At 49.3% G+C, this 18,467-nt stretch overlaps 7 protein-coding genes across 7 annotated transcripts; 6 read left to right on the forward strand and 1 right to left on the reverse strand.

Annotated features, from left to right (window-relative positions):
• Positions 1-161: 161 nt before the first annotated feature.
• Positions 162-3,584, forward strand: MSH3 (Mismatch repair protein msh3; the record flags this gene model as incomplete). The annotated part of the gene is made up of 1 exon (XM_044817486.1): positions 162-3,584. One exon carries the CDS (start codon positions 162-164, stop codon positions 3,582-3,584), a length of 3,423 nt encoding a protein of 1,140 aa, XP_044664639.1.
• Positions 3,585-4,495: 911 nt separating this feature from the next.
• On the forward strand, positions 4,496-7,429 carry KY384_009001 (uncharacterized protein; the record flags this gene model as incomplete). Its single annotated transcript, XM_044817487.1, has 2 exons — positions 4,496-5,443; positions 5,480-7,429. 2 exons carry the CDS (start codon positions 4,496-4,498, stop codon positions 7,427-7,429), a joined length of 2,898 nt encoding a protein of 965 aa, XP_044664640.1.
• A 225-nt stretch (positions 7,430-7,654) lies between these two features.
• On the reverse strand, positions 7,655-10,319 carry KY384_009002 (uncharacterized protein; the record flags this gene model as incomplete). Its single annotated transcript, XM_044817488.1, has 5 exons — positions 7,655-8,640; positions 8,687-9,029; positions 9,083-9,922; positions 9,975-10,139; positions 10,194-10,319. 5 exons carry the CDS (start codon positions 10,317-10,319, stop codon positions 7,655-7,657), a joined length of 2,460 nt encoding a protein of 819 aa, XP_044664641.1.
• A 1,510-nt stretch (positions 10,320-11,829) lies between these two features.
• Positions 11,830-13,014, forward strand: KY384_009003 (uncharacterized protein; the record flags this gene model as incomplete). The annotated part of the gene is made up of 1 exon (XM_044817489.1): positions 11,830-13,014. One exon carries the CDS (start codon positions 11,830-11,832, stop codon positions 13,012-13,014), a length of 1,185 nt encoding a protein of 394 aa, XP_044664642.1.
• Positions 13,015-13,255: 241 nt separating this feature from the next.
• KY384_009004 (uncharacterized protein) lies at positions 13,256-14,234 on the forward strand (the record flags this gene model as incomplete). Its single annotated transcript, XM_044817490.1, has 2 exons — positions 13,256-13,330; positions 13,683-14,234. 2 exons carry the CDS (start codon positions 13,256-13,258, stop codon positions 14,232-14,234), a joined length of 627 nt encoding a protein of 208 aa, XP_044664643.1.
• A 1,049-nt stretch (positions 14,235-15,283) lies between these two features.
• Positions 15,284-16,059, forward strand: KY384_009005 (uncharacterized protein; the record flags this gene model as incomplete). The annotated part of the gene is made up of 2 exons (XM_044817491.1): positions 15,284-15,948; positions 16,008-16,059. The coding sequence occupies 2 exons, from the start codon at positions 15,284-15,286 to the stop codon at positions 16,057-16,059; spliced, it is 717 nt and encodes a 238-aa protein (XP_044664644.1).
• Positions 16,060-16,403: 344 nt separating this feature from the next.
• Positions 16,404-18,046, forward strand: CCT2 (T-complex protein 1 subunit beta; the record flags this gene model as incomplete). Its single annotated transcript, XM_044817492.1, has 3 exons — positions 16,404-16,406; positions 16,456-17,093; positions 17,137-18,046. The coding sequence occupies 3 exons, from the start codon at positions 16,404-16,406 to the stop codon at positions 18,044-18,046; spliced, it is 1,551 nt and encodes a 516-aa protein (XP_044664645.1).
• Between the last annotated feature and the right edge of the window lie 421 nt (positions 18,047-18,467).

Below are 18,467 nucleotides of genomic sequence, written 5' to 3' on the forward strand. Positions count from 1 at the left end.
TGATAGATAGGGGTTCGAGTGCAAGCCCTTAACCTAAGCATTTTCGGGCGAGCGTGAAAATGAGCTGCGTTATGACGCGACCCTATTTGAATTGTAGCGAATGCTCCGAAGTGTTTTCCACATAGCAAAGTCATTTCAAGACTTACCAACGCTGAGAGACCATGCCAGTAGCTGCCTCGCTCTCTCAGTCCTCGGCAACGAAGCAACAGTCCATCTCTAGCTTCTTTGGCAAGACTGCCCCTGCGCCTACTATTCAAATCAAGAAGTCGGCGGCATTGAACTGTGATGATGTACCAAATGGCGACGAAGACTTACTCGCCGATTGGTCAGATTATAACGAGGAGAATGTAGTCTTACCGGGTGCTCGAAGAAAATCGAATACACAGCTTACAGGCAGTCAACAGGACCACGAATATGACACGGACCTCCCCGAGCCAAAAAGGCTGAGGCTATCTGATCAAAAGAATGACAGGAATGACCAACATCCGCAGAGCAGAGTCTCGAGTAGTGCTGCCGCCCCTGCTGCCAGCCCTCTCGCATCTACATCTGCGAACGGGACGCAAAAAATATCTCCAGGAAGGCGAACCTCCAAATACACCTTCTCTAGCTCGCCTGTTCCTGATAATGAAGATGCGATGGAAGATGAAGCCACGCAGAGGGGTAAGGACCAATTGCACCAAAGATTTGTACAGAAATTGGGAAGACCCGATAGTATTGCGGAAATCAAGAGACGGAATTGGCTTATTTCGGAGGAGACCCATGAGGAAGAAGGGCAAGGTGATGAGCCAGTCGAGGTAGAAGAAGATGCAAAGCAACCCAAAAGGGGTTCGAAAGGGCAGGCAAACAAGAAAGGGGCAAGCAAGCTCACCCCAATGGAGAGGCAATATCTCGATATTAAGCGGAGCCACCTGGACGCTGTCCTGATCGTTGAGGTCGGATACAAATTCAAGTTCTTCGGCGAAGATGCCAGAGTCGCAGCCAAAGAATTGAGCATTGTCTGCATCCCAGGAAAGTTCAGATACGATGAGCACCCATCAGAAGCCCACTACGATCGTTTCGCGTCTGCAAGTGTTCCTGTACATCGTCTGCATGTTCATGTCAAACGACTGGTTTCGGCAGGTCACAAAGTTGGCGTTGTTAGACAACTCGAGACCGCCGCATTGAAAGCGGCTGGCGATAATAGAAACGCCCCTTTCACTCGCAAATTGACAAATCTGTATACCAAAGGCACGTACATTGATGATATTGGGAATTTAGGGGCGCCACAAGATGTACCTGCTGGCGGTGCTCCTGCAACAGGCTATTTGGCATGTCTCACGGAGAGCAATGCCAAAGGATGGGGGACCGACGAGAAGGTGCATACTGGACTCGTGGCTGTCCAGCCTGCCACTGGTGACGTTATCTACGATGACTTCGAAGATGGATTCATGCGTAGCGAGATTGAAACCAGACTATTGCACATCGCACCTTGCGAAATCTTGATTGTTGGAAGTCTATCCAAAGCAACGGAAAAATTGGTGCACCACCTTTCCGGTAGTAAAATGAATGTTTTCGGCGACAAAGTCAGAGTTGAAAGAGTCGAAAAGCCGAAGACAGCAGCTGCTCAAGCCTACAGTCACGTATCAAATTTCTATGCAGGGAAGATGAGAGTTTCCACCGCAGACGAGGATGGAAAAGCAAGTAGAACGCTTGAGAAGGTACTCAATCTTGAGGAGATGGTCATGGTTTGTCTATCAGCCATGATAACACATCTGACAGAATATGGCTTGGAACACATTTTCGATCTGACCAAGTATTTTCAATCTTTCAGTGCCCGCTCCCATATGCTGCTGAATGGTACAAGTCTGACAAGTCTGGAAATTTACAAGAATCAGACCGATCATACTGAGAAAGGCAGCCTTTTCTGGACTCTCGATCGAACAAAAACACGTTTCGGTCAAAGACTCCTTCGCAAGTGGGTGGGAAGACCGCTACTCGTGAAGGCCGATCTCGAGCAACGAGTCGCTGCAATTGAGGATCTCAAGAATAGCGATCCCCCAATGATAGCTGAGAAGCTCAAGCGCATGCTTTCGCAGATCCGAACGGATCTTGAAAAGAGCCTAGTAAGGATCTACTATGGCAAATGCACTCGACCAGAGCTACTTTCTGTGTTGCAAACATTGCAGCGGATTGCAAATGAATTCGCCTGGGCTCAAGAGCCTTCGGAAGTAGGATTTCGCTCGTCCGTGATCAATGAAGCGATTGCGATTCTTCCTACCATAGCCGGCGATGTGGTAGGGTATCTCGATCAGATAAATCCTCAAGCGGCCACCTCAGATGACAGGTACTCATTCTTTCGCGAAGAGTCGGAGTCAGACGACATAACAACGCATAAGCTTGGCATTGCAAGCGTCGAACAAGATCTGGATGCTTACCGCAGCGTAGCAGCTGAGAAGCTGAAGAAAATGAAAGTCGATTATGTGGTTGTTGCAGGAATTGAGTATCTTATAGAAGTCGACAACCACCAGTTGAAGAATGTTCCGGCTTCCTGGGCTAAAATCAGCGGCACAAAGAAAAATTCAAGATTTCACACTCCAGAAGTTATCAGGCTCATCCGTGAGCGTGATCAGCACAAGGAGGCCCTGGCTGCAGCTTGCGACACAGCTTTCTCCGAGTTACTTGCCAGCATCTCTTCTAAATACCAGTCATTCCGCGATTGCATACAAGCACTAGGGACACTTGATTGTTTGCTGTCACTGGCTGCAGTAGCTACGCAGCCTGGTTATGTCAAACCACAGTTCACTGACACTACCTGCATTGATGTCAAGCAGGGGAGGCATCCCATGGTTGAGCAATTGCTGCTTGATGCCTATGTACCCAACGATATTGATCTTGCTTTCGACCGTACTCGTGGCCTTCTCCTGACCGGGCCCAATATGGGTGGGAAATCTAGCTATGTTCGTCAAGTTGCTCTCATTGCAATCATGGGCCAGATCGGCTCATACGTTCCCGCGGAATCAGCGACGCTTGGCATATTGGACGCTGTTTTCACTCGTATGGGCGCTTTTGATAACATGATGACTGGTGAATCAACTTTTATGGTCGAACTCTCCGAGACCTCGGACATCCTCAAACAAGCAACATCACGCTCGCTCGTCATCCTCGATGAATTGGGCAGAGGAACGAGTACGCATGATGGGGTGGCGATAGCGCAAGCCGTGCTTGACTACGTGATCAGAGAGAAGAGAAGCTTGACACTTTTTATTACTCATTATCAGAAGCTTGCCGCTTCAGCCAAAGCTTTTCAACATGACGAGCTCAGGAACTTTCATATGCGCTTTGAAGAGAGCGAAGGTGATAAAGAAGAGATCACGTTTCTTTATGAAGTTGGCGAGGGGGTAGCTCATCGCTCATACGGGCTCAATGTCGCAAGACTGGCTAATGTGCCCGATTCTGTGCTCGAGGTAGCAGCTGTGAAATCGAAAGAGATGGAAGCAGATACCAAAGCGAAGGGTGTAGACCATCTGTCGCGCTCACTAAGGGGATTGATTGAAGGTCACGAGCAGGGATTGGACGGGCTCTTGAGTGACATTGAACAACTTTGACGCCTTCTATCATGCATACTCCAGCACAGCCTAGACGATGAAATAAATAAGAATGTCTACTAATATCACTCTATGGCTTGGCCATGTTCCATCAAACGCAGACGCTACAGAGTATCAAGCGCCGTTCAACGTGCATCATTTCTCGCTATGAAGCCATCTTGCAGCAGATACTTTAGCACGCATGATTCTTCTCGTCGGTCACCAGTCACAAACAAGAGTCGTCAAGATCTGACTACTTCATGCAAAGCGAAGCGCCAGCCTGGGGTGAAAATTGGCGCCCCTCGAACGTGTCCTGAATTGTTCTGACGCTGATTTGATTATATCAATGTCGCCCCTGACGACTGCTGTCAATGTTCTTGCCGCCTAAGTCCCTTGATTCAAGACAGTTGCACTTTCCCTACCGGCTCAAATAATTCTAGGAGAGCTACAGCGCTCTTCACGAGTTACGCAGAGAATGACTATCCCCTCTGACCTCATATTGCTCGTATCATTATATTCCTGTCACTGACAGCATAATTCTTTGGCGATCGACCCGGCCGCTTGCTTTGGGTAGAGCTATCGCGACCCAAGGACAAAGCAAGGAAGCGTTACAATTCCATCGCAGCTCAGTCTTTGGATACACCTTGCTGTCCAATCTTCACTCCTATATTTACGAAATACTAGTATTTCTACCCATTCCTACTCGCAAGATCGAAGCCATCCCCGAAAGAACCTCGCAGTCAACGATGTTCCTACCATTTTTAGATCCCCCTTTTCAAACTTCCAAAATTTCGGATAAGACTTGTTGGTCGAATGGGCTACCTGATGAGACTGGCTGCCGCGACTCTAGCAGCGAGCCTCTCCGCCCAAAGGCATCTTCTCCATCTAGCGCAGTGCCCTCAGAAAGCAATCATGTCGCATTTGATCCCTCAATGGCTGAATCTGAAGCTTCCTACCTCTCCAGTGGCGAGCAAAGCCCAACTAGAGGTCGGACTCTACGTCGAATGCCCGCACGAAGTCGACTTGCATCCGAGTCAATCTACCGCCGGCTGAGCTCTATTGCATCTGGCGTTGACGCAAGCGCTTTGCGTGAACGACTTATGAGCCGGGACCTAGTCCTCGAACCTGAGGAGTATCTTGCTGATGTTCTCCTTGAGCCCCGACAATTCGCCCACCTTCGTACCTGGAGTCTTTCGGAGGAATTATACCGTGCGGCTAGTCTTGATAGTTCGGTCGACCTGACTAGATTTGCTGGTCACCGAGACACATTTGCCATGCTTCATCTTCCGCAGGCCCCTTCAAAAGCGGTCGAACTCCCTCATGCCTTTTACCAACAATTGGTTTACTACCTTGATCTTGATTCATACAAGTCTCTTCGACTTTCGTGCCGCACTTGGTCACATGGCATCACCAATGCTCGACCAGTCTGCCTACCTACAGCAAACAGGATTCCTACGGAGATTCTCGAGAAGATATACGACGAACTTGAGCCCACAGACTTCAACAATGCCAGGCATAGCTGTCGAGCTTGGATGATTGTAAGCTTGAATGACAAATTATTGACGGAGATGTTGCGGCTTGGAGGATGGTACGAAGCTGCGAAACAAGATCTGGCGAGGTTACAGTCGACTGAAGAGAGAAGGCTGAGCGTTGTTAGCACAAATTGGGTGTTCAGTAAGCGGCTGGCTACTGAATGCGAGCTTAGTCCTAGGCCGTCACTTGATCATCAGACTCGTGCTGGTCTTCCACATGGACCCGTCAATCCTCAAGGTCTCATACGCCAGCCGACACTTACATCCGAAGTAGATTTCGCTGATCTCGCCAGAAAAGATTATGACCACGGTAAAGACTCGGATCCGCCACTTCGGTTTGTCGTCAGTGTGTGCCAGAATTACCTACTCATCTGTAAGGCAAAGACTATCTACGTCTACCTTCTCACAGATCCCTATGGCAATCCTCCACATGAATATGGAGGCCATTTTCATGCAGTGGCTAGCATCAGTTGTCCAGAGCGAGCTCTGGCTGTTAGCATGGACACATCTTCTGATCGCCTCTCCGTCGCTGCCCTCCTTGATGAGCGGTGCGGACTCGTTGCAGATATCGCTCGCCATGACATTCTTCCTGCTCGTAAAGGGCCAGTCAGCGCCCGAACACCACCAGCCTTTCCGGCGAACACCAACCGCAGCTTGACCGTCATCGATGGACCACGTGTGGAGCTCCTGGCGTGGAACAGTGACGGTTCCTACGCCTCTCATGATATTTCCCAGTGCTCCGACTTCTGTAGGTCTTGTGGGGCGCGGGATGTGTATCGTGATCTATGTTCTCCTCAAGATCCGCCTCGAAGCGTTGCGATATGCCCACAACGGCGCTGCGTGGCCTTTGGAAATCAGTCGGGGATTGAAATTCACTGGCTTGATATACTCAGCGGACAGGAGCTGCAACGTTGGTTCCCACTTTCGTCGCCCAGCGATTGCCTATACTTCCTTCCCAACAGAGTTGGCATAGACAGCAATCGAAAGCTTCGAGTTATTGCTAGTGCCGATCATCCAACTCAGGCAAAAATTGCACAAAAGATGTATCCAACGCGAGTCAGACAGCTCAAAAGAAAGAGGTCGTGGGATTATTATGCGAGCTACGATGACCCGTGGAAGCTTGACCATGCGTTTTCACGACTGTCCTTTTTAGGAAATATCAGGCCCTACCTAGAACACTTCAACGCCAGACCCCTTAGTGATGGTCACAACGTTCTCTATACCAATCCTCATGACAACAGATTGTACCTTGGAGGCGATACGACACCTGGACAGGGGATACCGCAACTCATGCGTCGTTTTGTATTTGAGGGACCTCAATCCGGGTGGCTCCCATACATCTATGCTGGCGCACAGGAGCTCAAGTGGGGCGTCAGAGTAATCGCCGGCTACGCCTGTGAAAGCAATCTGAAAGCTTTCCGTCAAGTATGGCTTTTCAGCGTCCCCATCGATGTATTCTCCGCTCCACCACCGCCTATTATTACAGAAGAAGACGGTTCGCAACCTATTCTTCCTTCTTCGGTCATCCCTATCCGCATCCAAGGCGTGCATATTGCGACCATTCGGGGCCTCGCTGAAGTCTCTATAAATGCCAGAGACGGCGATCTCACCCTCCGGGCCTTCAGCTCCTCCCTGATGAAAGCCTACACGTGGCAATTCGCTGCAGGAAATAAAGACGTCCTCAATCTCGCCGTTCAAGACGATGGTATCACGACGGCTGTCATCACAGACGAGGGACCACAAGATAAGAATGAGATCATGAGGGATGCCTCACCCTTACCATTCCGTAGGTATAAGACCGAGCGATACGAGACAAGGGGATGGCGTACTCCCTGGGATGACGGGCGAGGTAGATGGGTATCGGAGGCCTGGAGTGATGGCGCAATGGAGACACCCGGGCCGGTTTTGGCCCCAAGGAATACCGATGAGGATGGAGATGTGCCTATGGTTGATGCGCCAAATCTGGCCTCTACAGATGGATCAAGCGATGGTGCCGGTGAGGATGAAGATATCATTATGACTGATGCGTCGGACTTGCGTCGTTCACACGAAGACCGAACTTCAATGGAAGGTGCCGAGCGCACAGAGGAGGATGCCGACCAGGATGAAGGCTATTTCTCCGGGGAGGAAGCAGAAGGAAGAGCAACATTCCAGCGTACAGGTGGTCCGTTTGCCATCCATGTTCCGCCAATGCATGATGGGCATTGGAGCGACGGCAGCGCCGACTGGGTGCCTGATTATCTAGCTGAGAAGGGAGCTGAGATGGAAGACGAGGGTCTCGGAGTGGATTTGTTGACACTGAGTCGGCTAGAATTAGAGATGCTTGGGCTCTGATCATTCTTGGTGTAAAAAGCGATGGGAGTGCATAGATCGGCAGGGAGAATACGCGGAAGAATATTCTTAGGGTCAATATTCATATCGAGACCTGATTGCTAGAACAACCTGAGATCCTCGCGGTATCATCCATGCGTCTCAGTGCGCCATACCGTTGTTCCAAAGATACACGCGCTATGCTACACCCATTCCAGATTCATATTCCCTATAACCCCAAGGAGAAGCCTACACTTCCTGATCTCGACCATCTCTCCTATTGCCATTTCCCTCAGTCCCACCACCCTCATCACCTGTATCAGCCCCTTGCTTTGGCAACCATGCCTCCTCCAGCGGCAACACCAAGCTCGGATTGATATACCTCAACCCCGTCTCCTCGCTCTCATCCACGGTTCTCCCGGCCGTTTCGGTTTCATACCTGCTCTGGCCCGGCTGTATTCCAAACGGCGGCTCGTGGTTCAGACTTCTGATCGCAATGAACTTCATAAGCGGCTCGTAAGTGCGTTGATAGTATACAATGAACCAGATCGTGAATATCAGCAGCGGACTAATGAGTGCTGCCCGCTTGAAAGCCGTGGATAAGCCGAGGATGCCTGCCATAGCGAGCTGAAATACTATGAGACCAAGGACGATGCGGTTGCAGATGATCGGCCACGCGCGACCAGTGGAGTGTTGGCGGTGGTCCATGGCGTAGAGCAGTTGGTATTTGTAGATGAAAGCGCCAAGGAGGAAGTAGAGAAGGCCGAAGAAGAGGACGAACCAAGATCCTGGTAGCACGGAGTAGACGATGCAGATGATGTAGATGAGGATCGTCTGCGGAAGGTAGAAACCGTAGGAGAAGACGGGCGGAGCGACCAATTCGGCGTAGTCTCGTGGGGTTTTGGAGGAGAGGCGATAGAACGGATAGAGCGAAACAGAACCGAATTCGAGGAGGCGGAAGGGAAAGAGGGCGAGTCCTTGTAGAATGATGAGGTTCATGTAGAAGAGAACGAGGTTCTTGAGTGATCGGGCGAGGATATAGGCAATAAGGGTGGTGTCTTTGAGGTTTTTCTTGATCTCATCAAGGTAGCGGTCGATGTAGCCGGCTGCGTTGGAGGCAGCACCGAAAACTGTGAAAACAACGAACAGATTGAAGAAAGTGAAAAAGAAGTTCTTGCTGATTAAGGACATTTCCACTTCTGCTTGGGATACCATACCTTGAAGGGTTGAGAGCCCTGAGCTTGTAAGCGACGTTCTTGATTTATGGAGAACAACACGTACAATAATATAGGTATGGCACAGCTACGCTCAGCACTGAAAACAGCAAGGTTGGCAAACCAGTCTGGACTAAGGCTCTAATTGTCTGGTGGGTGTTGAGCCAATCCTCAAGTGAGGGAGACACTCTCCCGATGTTCTGCAGGCTAAGCAAACCCGCTAGCGGCACCAAGAGAATAGACCAGAAGACAGTCAGTACTCCAATGACCAGAGTTATCAGCCAGGCTCTCGACATCCGAGTTGACCGTGAGAGATATGTGTTCTCCCAGACAACATCAGACGGCGCGGGCGCAACGTTAGCTACAAGCTGCATAGGCACTGGATCCATAAGAGCCTGGACAGCCATTTGCTTCATCTGCGTCAGCTCTCCTCCGAGTTCATTATGGGTCTTCGAAGGCTTACAGCTGTGGCAGTAGAGTCTAGGGTGACAAAAGCAAGTGGCATTGGCTTGAAGACTTTGCGGCGTGATGTCTTGACTTGTTCGTCTATCTTCCGTAGTTTCTCCTCGTAGTAATCGATAGCGTCAATCTTACGACTTTGTAAGCCCATGAAACCATACCATAACCTCGCTTGAGGCCTTGGTTGGCTATCGTCCTTTTGGCCTGGGCTAGTGTTTTCTAAAAGTCGAGCGTTCTCCGTCTCGTTATCTGGATCATGATTCGTCCTCTGTGGCATGAGCGACTTCCTTCGTCCCTGCTTAGGGGCTTCAAGATATGTAGTCCACGCTGCCTCAAGGTTCCGGAGTACGTTGTCTCTATTTGCCATGAGCTTGTCCACTTCAGTCCAATCTCTGCATAACAGAACGCTCTCAACCTTGCCTATCTGCAAATTCTCAACAGTCTCTTTAATCAATTCCTCAGACCGCAGTTCGACAGGAATACCTGATAGTCTGATGGTCCGATCGGTGATACTTGTTTGGCTGGCCAGGTACGCTTGTCGTACAGATATGATCTTCTTCGTTTCCGTGACGATAAAGTAGAGGGCAAGACCAGAAAATAGATAGACAAAAAAGACGTAGAGCCAAAGCATACGCTCGGAAGCTTCAGGTTCATCATCTTCCGCGCCTTTTCGTAACAGCATGGTGCCTGAGGTTGTCTGGTTGGACGTCTCATTGTTAGACTTGATGGGGCTTGGTATGCCCCAATCCCCAGTGTCCGTATAGTGTACTGGGAGCATCACAACGAGCTGAAAGAAGAACGTCACGGCGACGAACTTGATGGCCATCCTAAAGAAGGAGAGGAACTATCGGCCCGCATGTCAGATGTGCCCGCTCTCTCCAAGGTGGCGCTCTTACCACATAGGCGTCCAACCCTGCGGATGCCAGTACCTGCTCCTCTGTGATACGATACAGCGCCGGTATCCAGCCAAAGAGAGTATCCGGCAACTCGGGCAATATTTGGGCAGCATTTTTCTGGCGCTTGCGAGCAGCGTATAGGGACGTCCATCGCGGGCGAAGGAACTAGATGTCACTGTGAGCTTCTGCAGACAGTCCCATAGGGCCAGTCATGCTTACGCAAAAGGACGTGAAGGCGATAAGACCAAGCGCAACCGATATGACGGATTGAGTCTGTATATCACGCTGGTTCTTGGTCTGATCTCCGTAATTGGCGCCCTTGATCACTGCCCATACGGAACTCATGACGAGCTTAGATGAAATCCTATGGGCTTGAAGGATAAGCTAGGAAGACATCCATGGTTACGTCCAGTTTCCCAGTACTTGGGCAAACTACAAACAAAGGAAAGCACGAGGCAGCCGCCACACATGATGACGGCCTGCAGGATCAGGGTATTTAGATCGACATTCGTCATACGACTTCAGTACGCCCACTCCAGACTTCTCATCGAGGCAATCAAGGTCATGTCCGTTCAGCGAGGCTTCATGCTTTGCCCATCTTATCAATGAAAGAGGTTCGACAACATGTCCGAATTTATGTGATTCTGCAACCTACATCAATGGGACCATGGGGCCAGAGGGCTGACAGCATCGAGCATTGGCACGTGGTCCAATTCCCCAGCACTTGAAGAGCAGCACTTGAAGAGCACAAGGATGCTAGAATATCTCTGTATGTGACTATCCGCAATGAGCACCTTCATTCAGGTAGGCTATGCCGTAAGCTGGGTAAGTGTATGGAAACGGTCCTCGGGAGTGCTACGATCCGTAAGAGGGACGCAATATAGTCACATTGTTCTGGAACAAGACTTGAGGCATGTGTGATGAAAAATAATCTTCGTACTTGATGCAACCGCTCTATGTTCGACCAAATGTAAGGTGTTCATTGTGCTATCCGAATGACTCCAGTCTTTACGCATCGTTAGTCTACCGAGAAGGCAGTTTGAAACAAGTCAGACATTTGTCCAAGTCCAAGTCCTGTTGTGTTTTGCAACAGTACTCCTCGTTGGGGTTTACGGTTGAGAGGCTCAAATACGTGCTGTAAAGAGAGATCCAGCATTTTGTGGTGCCCTTATTCAGCATTCGCGTGTTAGACGATCCTTGAAAGAAAGGCAGCATAATGATCATGCTTCGTTTGTGTTGCTCTATATTACTCGAAACCACTACATTGAAATCAGAGCTTATATCAAAGGGCTTTCGCAGCTTATGTTTAGGGGATGACTGGCCCCACTGTTCATTGCAATGACGTTCTGGATTATCATATCCGCTTTGTTGTGACGAGGCTGGATGTACGATCTTTTCCGAAAGCCTGGATTTGGAATTCGCCGCACCTTGACATCCAGGCTTTCTTACATGAAAGAGATTTGTACTGATTATAGGTAGGCTTACTAGAATCCAGCCTGTTCGTTCGCTGCTCCAACAGTACCAAATAAATGTTGTGGTTGACAATCGGCGTATGATATCAGGGCTTTTGCAACGTCGACTATGATAGGGAAGGCCATTTTGGGACTTGCTCCACTCATGGCATTGCCACTACATCTGTTTCGTGAATTCAAGAATGTGATCTAGTGAGACTTTGCTTTGCCACCAAAGCTACGTCAGGCCGAACACCTACTTCATTTCTTTGTTCTTGATTGTCAGCGCGTCATCATCTTGTAGGACCTAGCTGTGATCTTGGTATATATAAATTCACGGTATCCGTGAAACATCTTCTGTTGCTAGGTTTTCCTTTTGCTTCTCTACTCGATTTTTTGGAAACATGGCTAGCTTAACCATAGCTCTCCAGAATCGCACCTCATCAGACACCGTCTATGCCTACATCACTGGCCTTGCAATTGACAACGCCAACTCCGTCTTTCTGCTCCAAGCCGATGCCAGGACTCCTTACTTCCCAGCAACGCCATCGGCCCCGGGCGCCTCTCTCGCTACCGACTGCTCGATTGCCCTTGGTGCACCGGGTAACATTGTCAATGCAACGATACCCCACATCGCCGGCGGAAGGATCTGGTTTTCGGTGGGGCAACCCTTGACTTTTCTGTTGAACCCAGGCCCCGGTCTTGTCGAACCTTCTGTGACCAATCCGTCAGACCCCAATATCAATATCCCTTGGTCGTTTGCCGAGTTCACCTTCAACAGCGCGCAAGTCTTCGCAAATATCTCCTATGTCGATTTCGTCTCCTTGCCTATCGCCATTTCCCTTTCAAGCACTGCCAGCTCGAACATTCAAGTCGTACCAGGGCTCCCGTCAAACGGCCTTGACCTTGTGTGCTCTGGTCTCTCAGCTCAGCAAGCAGTAGACAACGCCGGTTGGGACACACTTATTGTCAAAGATTCATCTGGCAGCAATCTTCGTGCTTTGAGCCCCAACAATGGTATCGTTACAAATCCTAACCTTTTTAGCAATTACTACAACTTTTACGTCGACGCTGTCTTCGCCCGCTACGCTTCTCAAACTCTGAGCATAGACACTCAAGCGCAATGGAGTACTGTCTCCTCCAATGCTTCTTCTGGCTCTGAGGTTCTGGATTTCGGCGTGGATACTTCTACTTCCCCTCCTACTCCGCTAACATTCAGCAAGCCGTCAGCAAAAGATATTTTCTCCTGCAGCACAGGCTCATTCACTCCCAGCCCCTCCACAGAAAAGGGCGCACTGATCGCGCGATTAGCTGCGGCGTTTAATCGTTCTACGCTTCTGAAGGAGAATTTGACGCCGAGCCAGCAGTCGGAAGCCTTTTACAAAGAAAGTGTGACGAATCATTATGCGAGAATTGTGCATGCAGCGAATCTTGACGGCAGAGGTTATGCTTTTCCTTTTGACGACGTGATTCCGACGGGGGCTGGAGATGTCAGTGGCGCTGTAATGGATGGAAGTCCGAGGTTATTGACTGTCGCTGTTGGGGGAGGAGGTGGGATTGGAAATATGAGCGTCCAGGAGCGAGAGTAGGGCACAACAGCCATGAAGGACCTGTCATACCGGATTTGTGGAGCTCTCAGAGACAGATCTGCTTTGTAGCTTCAACAGCGTGGGAAGGCTTTTAAAAAGTTTCTCATTTTTGGGTAAATCGGTAGAAGAGCACGATGGGTGTGTCATCTACTTCCAATTTTAGAGGACTATTCATCTTACCTTTTTATCTCTTCGTATTTCCTATTTTCATTCTTGACAGATCAGGGAGGACTATCCAAGCATGAAGGTCGAGATCACATATCTAGACTTGAATGTCAAGGTTGCCCTTAGGAGTGAGATCGAGAGCTACTCTCCGGTAGCGTGTTTCTCAGGGGATGGTGTCTCAATTTTTAAGACTTTCCTTAACTATAAGTCTGCGCATGTCATAGTGAGCCCGGAATACTGCCAATAACCATGCAAGCGCATGTCTACCAAGCGCTTCGACGTAAAGCGCAAGACCTATGACAGTCGCGATTAGAGTAATTTAAATCGTACCATGTCAGCTACGCTGCTCACCTCTTTCCAAATATCATCCTGAAGAAGTAGCCGATCACGATAGCGTAGCACTCAAAACAAGCAGCATAACTATGTATTCACTCAGCCCATGTGTATTTCTGCTTATACTTCTACTCAGTACATATTTTGATATACTTGTGGCGTTCCCCGAGACGAATCGCCCCGTAGGCTCTCTTTCTAGCCCGTCTCTGGATCTACCAACAAATGGAAGCGCAGGTCCGGCCAATCCATCGTCACATGTTGTATGCTTCCAACGCGGGGACCCTAAGGCCAACGAAGTCGTACCGGAGTTTTGCTCGCTTGCCATAGATGACATAGCCAAGAGGGACGGCTTTGATGAGTTCAGTAAGACCCAGACATGGTTCTTCGGTCCACCTCGACAGCCTCGAGGAGTGCACGTTACTCCTGACCGATGGGTCGCCGGAGACGGTTCAGGAGGTCTATGCCAAGTAGCAGTGGCAAACTCAGGAGGGCCGCATTATGACCAATTTCGGCTCGTTGACATAGCTGCTAAGGCGAAACAAATTTTCGACACGTGTGTCATTCAGCAAAAGGATACACTAGGGGGTAGCAGTTCAATCGGCACCGGAAAGGGATTTTTTGTGGTTCTGACGGGCAAAACCTGGACACCGTCAGGTCAACTTGCGGACGTCACCCTCGTCGATGCTGCCGAGTCGGCTATTAACGAAACGAACATTGAGTGACAAATGAAAGGTGCTATCTTCATACTAGAAGTAATCAATGTAAGACACTGGAGACAGTACACTTCTGATTTAGGCAAGAAAAGCAGGTGACTCCGTTATCATTCCATCGTGGAAAGCATGACCCTACCTGTCCGCAACATGGTCATTCGCGACACCGAACATTGAATTTCAAAAGTTGGGAAGTCTTGACCACGCCTGAAAGTCACTTCTTACCACGACTCGTCTCCACAAGCCATATCTTCAAGCGAAGACTCCGATAGCATTCCTTACAATGCACGGACAACGTGGAATCATTGTTATCCTCCGAGAGCCGAGCCATTGACCAAGAAAAGCATCTTCTTTTCATTTGCATCAGGTCTGACGCACCTCACGGAAAGGGACAAGGTGTTGAGCTTCTAGGGGTTCACTGCTACGGTGTGGGACATCGCAAGCTATTTCGTTGGGCAAGATAGATTCGCGGACGTGGATGGAAATGCACTTGGGAAGGCTGATGTGGCGAAGCGGAATCCAATGGCGCCGAACGCATTACTCCGAGTGTTCTCTCTGGGGTAAGCTTGAGAAATCATCCAAAACCACCTTGAGTAGCAGCAGTTGAATTCAATAATGGCATGTTCGGTAAACGCTTGGCAGGAAATGAATAAATCAAAAGAAGGGCAATCCTTGCCGAATTGCCAAGCATTGGGATCCTTTAATCAATCTTCTCCAATCATCTTTCCACAGGTTATCCATGTCACCACGTACGAGACGAAACCATTCAAGCCACTGACATTACTATTGCTTACCGTTGACCGTTGACCGCCCTTGAATCTACACTAGCTGCTAGCTAGCTGTGTGGGCGCGGTCCCTTTTAAAATGAAGCCTTGCCATTATTGCGGTCATCGCGTCAAACGCACTTGCCTTGTCTCTTGCTTTGCCCAAACCTTTATTGATTATGGCTCCCTTTCATCTACGTGAAAGGCTATTGTGAAAGGCTATTGTGAAGGATGTGCATGTCGCATTCCCTCCATTCTTAATATTTACATTATCCTGCGAACCAGCATACAGCTCCAATGGCGAACACCAATGCCACAATATTTCTATTCCTCCATCTTCTCATCCTTCGAATCACCGCTCAGAACGTTGCGACTACCATCACTCATACAGGTACACCTGTGACAATTACCACCAGCCCTTCATCAACGCCTCCGTCATCCCAATATACCGACCGCAGCGCTCTACAATCTGCCGTTTTAAACAGTACCAACACATACAGAAGGCAGCACAACGCGTCTTCCATTGCATGGAACGACACCCTAGCATCTTACGCTTCCGACCATGTCAAGGCTTGCAAATTCGCCCATACCGGCGGACCATACGGCGAGAATCTGGCGGAAGGTTATGAGAATATGACAGCTGCTATCGACGGCTGGGGCGAAGAACGTAGCAAATACAACTTTGATAAAGGTGACTTTGGCGAAGCAACTGGTCATTTCACACAATTAGTATGGAAGAACACGAGCAGCACGGGATGCGGAGTGCAGAATTGCAAAGATAGCGGTTGGCTTGTTTTCTGTGAATATTGGCCGCAAGGCAACATATTGGGAGACTTCAAAGAGAACGTTCAGAAGCAGGTCAATTCTGATCAAGCTACGGGAGGAGCTCCGCCATCATCGCCGAAGCAGAACTATGGATTGCCAAAGGGATACAATTCGGCTACAGCTATTCGATTGACAGGGTTCGTTCTATCCTTCTGAGCGTCTTTGTGGAAATTTGTTTGCTGACTTATACTCATAGGAGTATATGGGTCCTGACGTTCGGGCTAGTGACTGGCATCACCTTCTCATGACCATTTAATTTGACGCCATCTTCCCTTTGGCTCAATCCCCAATAATCTTGTTCTTTTGACAAGGCGACGTTTCCTTTCTCATACAATTAATGGCCTGAAGCTTTGTAGTCCTCCTGTTTTTCATGATTAATTCGAGATACCCTCGCAAACACCTAGCGTTGCTTTCATCGTTCACAGCGTCTCCTGAGTCCTGAATAACAGGCACTAGAACCTGATTGGTTCATTTGAGTGCGGAATCGGAGCGCTTCTTGGCGAATATTTTCCATCGCGCTCAGCAGGCAGCCCGCGATGTCAATGCAGTGAGATGCTTGCGAGCTTTGACTACCCTACCGCTGACCTTGAACATGGTACGCCTAGCGACGACATACTTGCAAATAATAGCTGACGTTAATCCAGGCGTCCTTCAATCCGACTCAGATCTTTGGAGACGAGGTGACAGAAGAAAAAGGCGAAAATGCGCGTCTCAGTGCTTTTGTGGGTGCTATTGCGGTGGGGGACTTAGTCAAGAGTACCCTCGGTCCAAAGGGTATGGATAAAATACTACAATCTGCATCTACCGGAGAAATACTTGTCACAAATGATGGTGCGACTATTCTGAAATCCATAGCCTTGGACAACGCAGCTGCAAAAGTCCTGGTCAACATTTCAAAGGTACAAGATGATGAGGTCGGAGATGGAACGACTTCAGTCACTGTTCTAGCGGCAGAGCTGCTGAGAGAAGCAGAGAAGCTCGTCGAAAAGAAGATGCATCCACAAACTATAATAGAGGGCTACCGAATCGCTAACAACGTTGCCCTAAAAGCTCTGGCAAAAATCGCGGTTGATCACAGCAACGATAAAGCCGCCTTCCGAAAAGACCTGACCGCGATCGCGAGAACAACGTTGAGCTCAAAAGTCCTAAGTCAAGACCGAGGTCACTTTGCAGAGCTAGCATGTGATGCTGTTCTACGTTTAAAGGGATCCACCGACCTAAGCCACATACAGATCATCAAGAAGTCAGGAGGAAAGCTCAGCGACTCATATTTAGACGAAGGGTTTATACTTGACAAGTCGATAGGCGTGAATCAACCGAAAAAGATTAGAAAACGCAAAAATACTCGTCGCAAACACAGCCATGGACACAGACAAAATCAAGATCTTTGGGGCGCGAGTGAAGGTAGATGCAACAAGCAAATTAGGTGAACTGGAGCGAGCAGAGCGGGACAAGATGAAGGCCAAAGTCGAGAAAATCAAGAGTCATGGTATCAATTGCTTCGTCAACCGACAACTCATCTACAACTGGCCCGAACAACTGTTTTCCGATGCTGGCATCGTCTCCATAGAACATGCCGATTTCGATGGCGTTGAGCGCCTAGCCTTGGTCACAGGAGGAGAGATCGCATCGACGTTCGACCATCCGGAAACGGTCAAACTTGGGCACTGTGACCTGATAGAAGAAGTGATCATTGGTGAAGATACTTTAATAAAATTTTCTGGGGTGGCCGCTGGACAGGCATGTACGATAGTTCTTCGAGGAGCGACAGAGCAATTGCTTGACGAAGCAGAGCGATCACTACATGATGCGTTGGCAGTGCTATCACAGACCGTTCGGGAACCCAAGATTACGTTGGGCGGAGGCTGTGCGGAGATGCTGATGGCGAAAGCGGTGGAGCAGGAAGCGCCGAACGTGGCTGGCAAGAAAGCGATCGCGGTGGAATCATTTGCAAAGGCACTGCAACAGCTACCCACCATCCTAGCAGACAATGCCGGATTTGATTCCAGCGATTTAATCGCACGGCTTAAGAAGGAGATCTACGACGGTAAAACAACGTCTGGGCTGGACCTCATGACGCCCGGAGGTGGCATTACTGACATGAGGGAAAAGGGCGTTGTTGAAGCGTATAAGCTCAAGCGTGCGGTGGTGAGCTCGGCGGGCGAGGCGGCGCAGCTATTGTTGAGAGTTGATAACATCATTAGAAGTGCGCCGCGGAAGAGGGAACGGATGTGATAGAGGTGCTTATGCGTTTACGAATAGAGCAGTAACACTGTTCAGGCGTATGATTCCAAACATTATTGACGCCATCCTTCCGAACTCCTCCCGACGTTACCGCCACTGTGCCAGAAAGATCACAACGACAACCAATTGCAATAATTGCAACGACCGGGTCTGCGTTGTTTCTGGTTTGAGGCTGAGCGGCACGGTCAAGTCACAGTTGTAGAGCGAGAAGCTGGGGCATGCCGTATACTCATGGTCTGTGGAACTCGTACTGTGATGAGAAGCCGGCTATTACAAGTCTGCCGTCTCTTCTCTCCAGCCTTTCCCTCTCGAACATGTTACAGATGTTGTATGTACGTAGTCAGACAGCTTCTGATTGGCCTGGCTATGATGCAACTAAGGCGAAACAATGGCTGTAAAGCGTTAGTCGTCT

Source organism: Bacidia gigantensis (assembly GCF_019456465.1).
Source record: "Bacidia gigantensis strain McMullin 20006 chromosome Unknown scaffold_268, whole genome shotgun sequence".
NCBI lineage: Eukaryota > Fungi > Ascomycota > Lecanoromycetes > Lecanorales > Ramalinaceae > Bacidia > Bacidia gigantensis.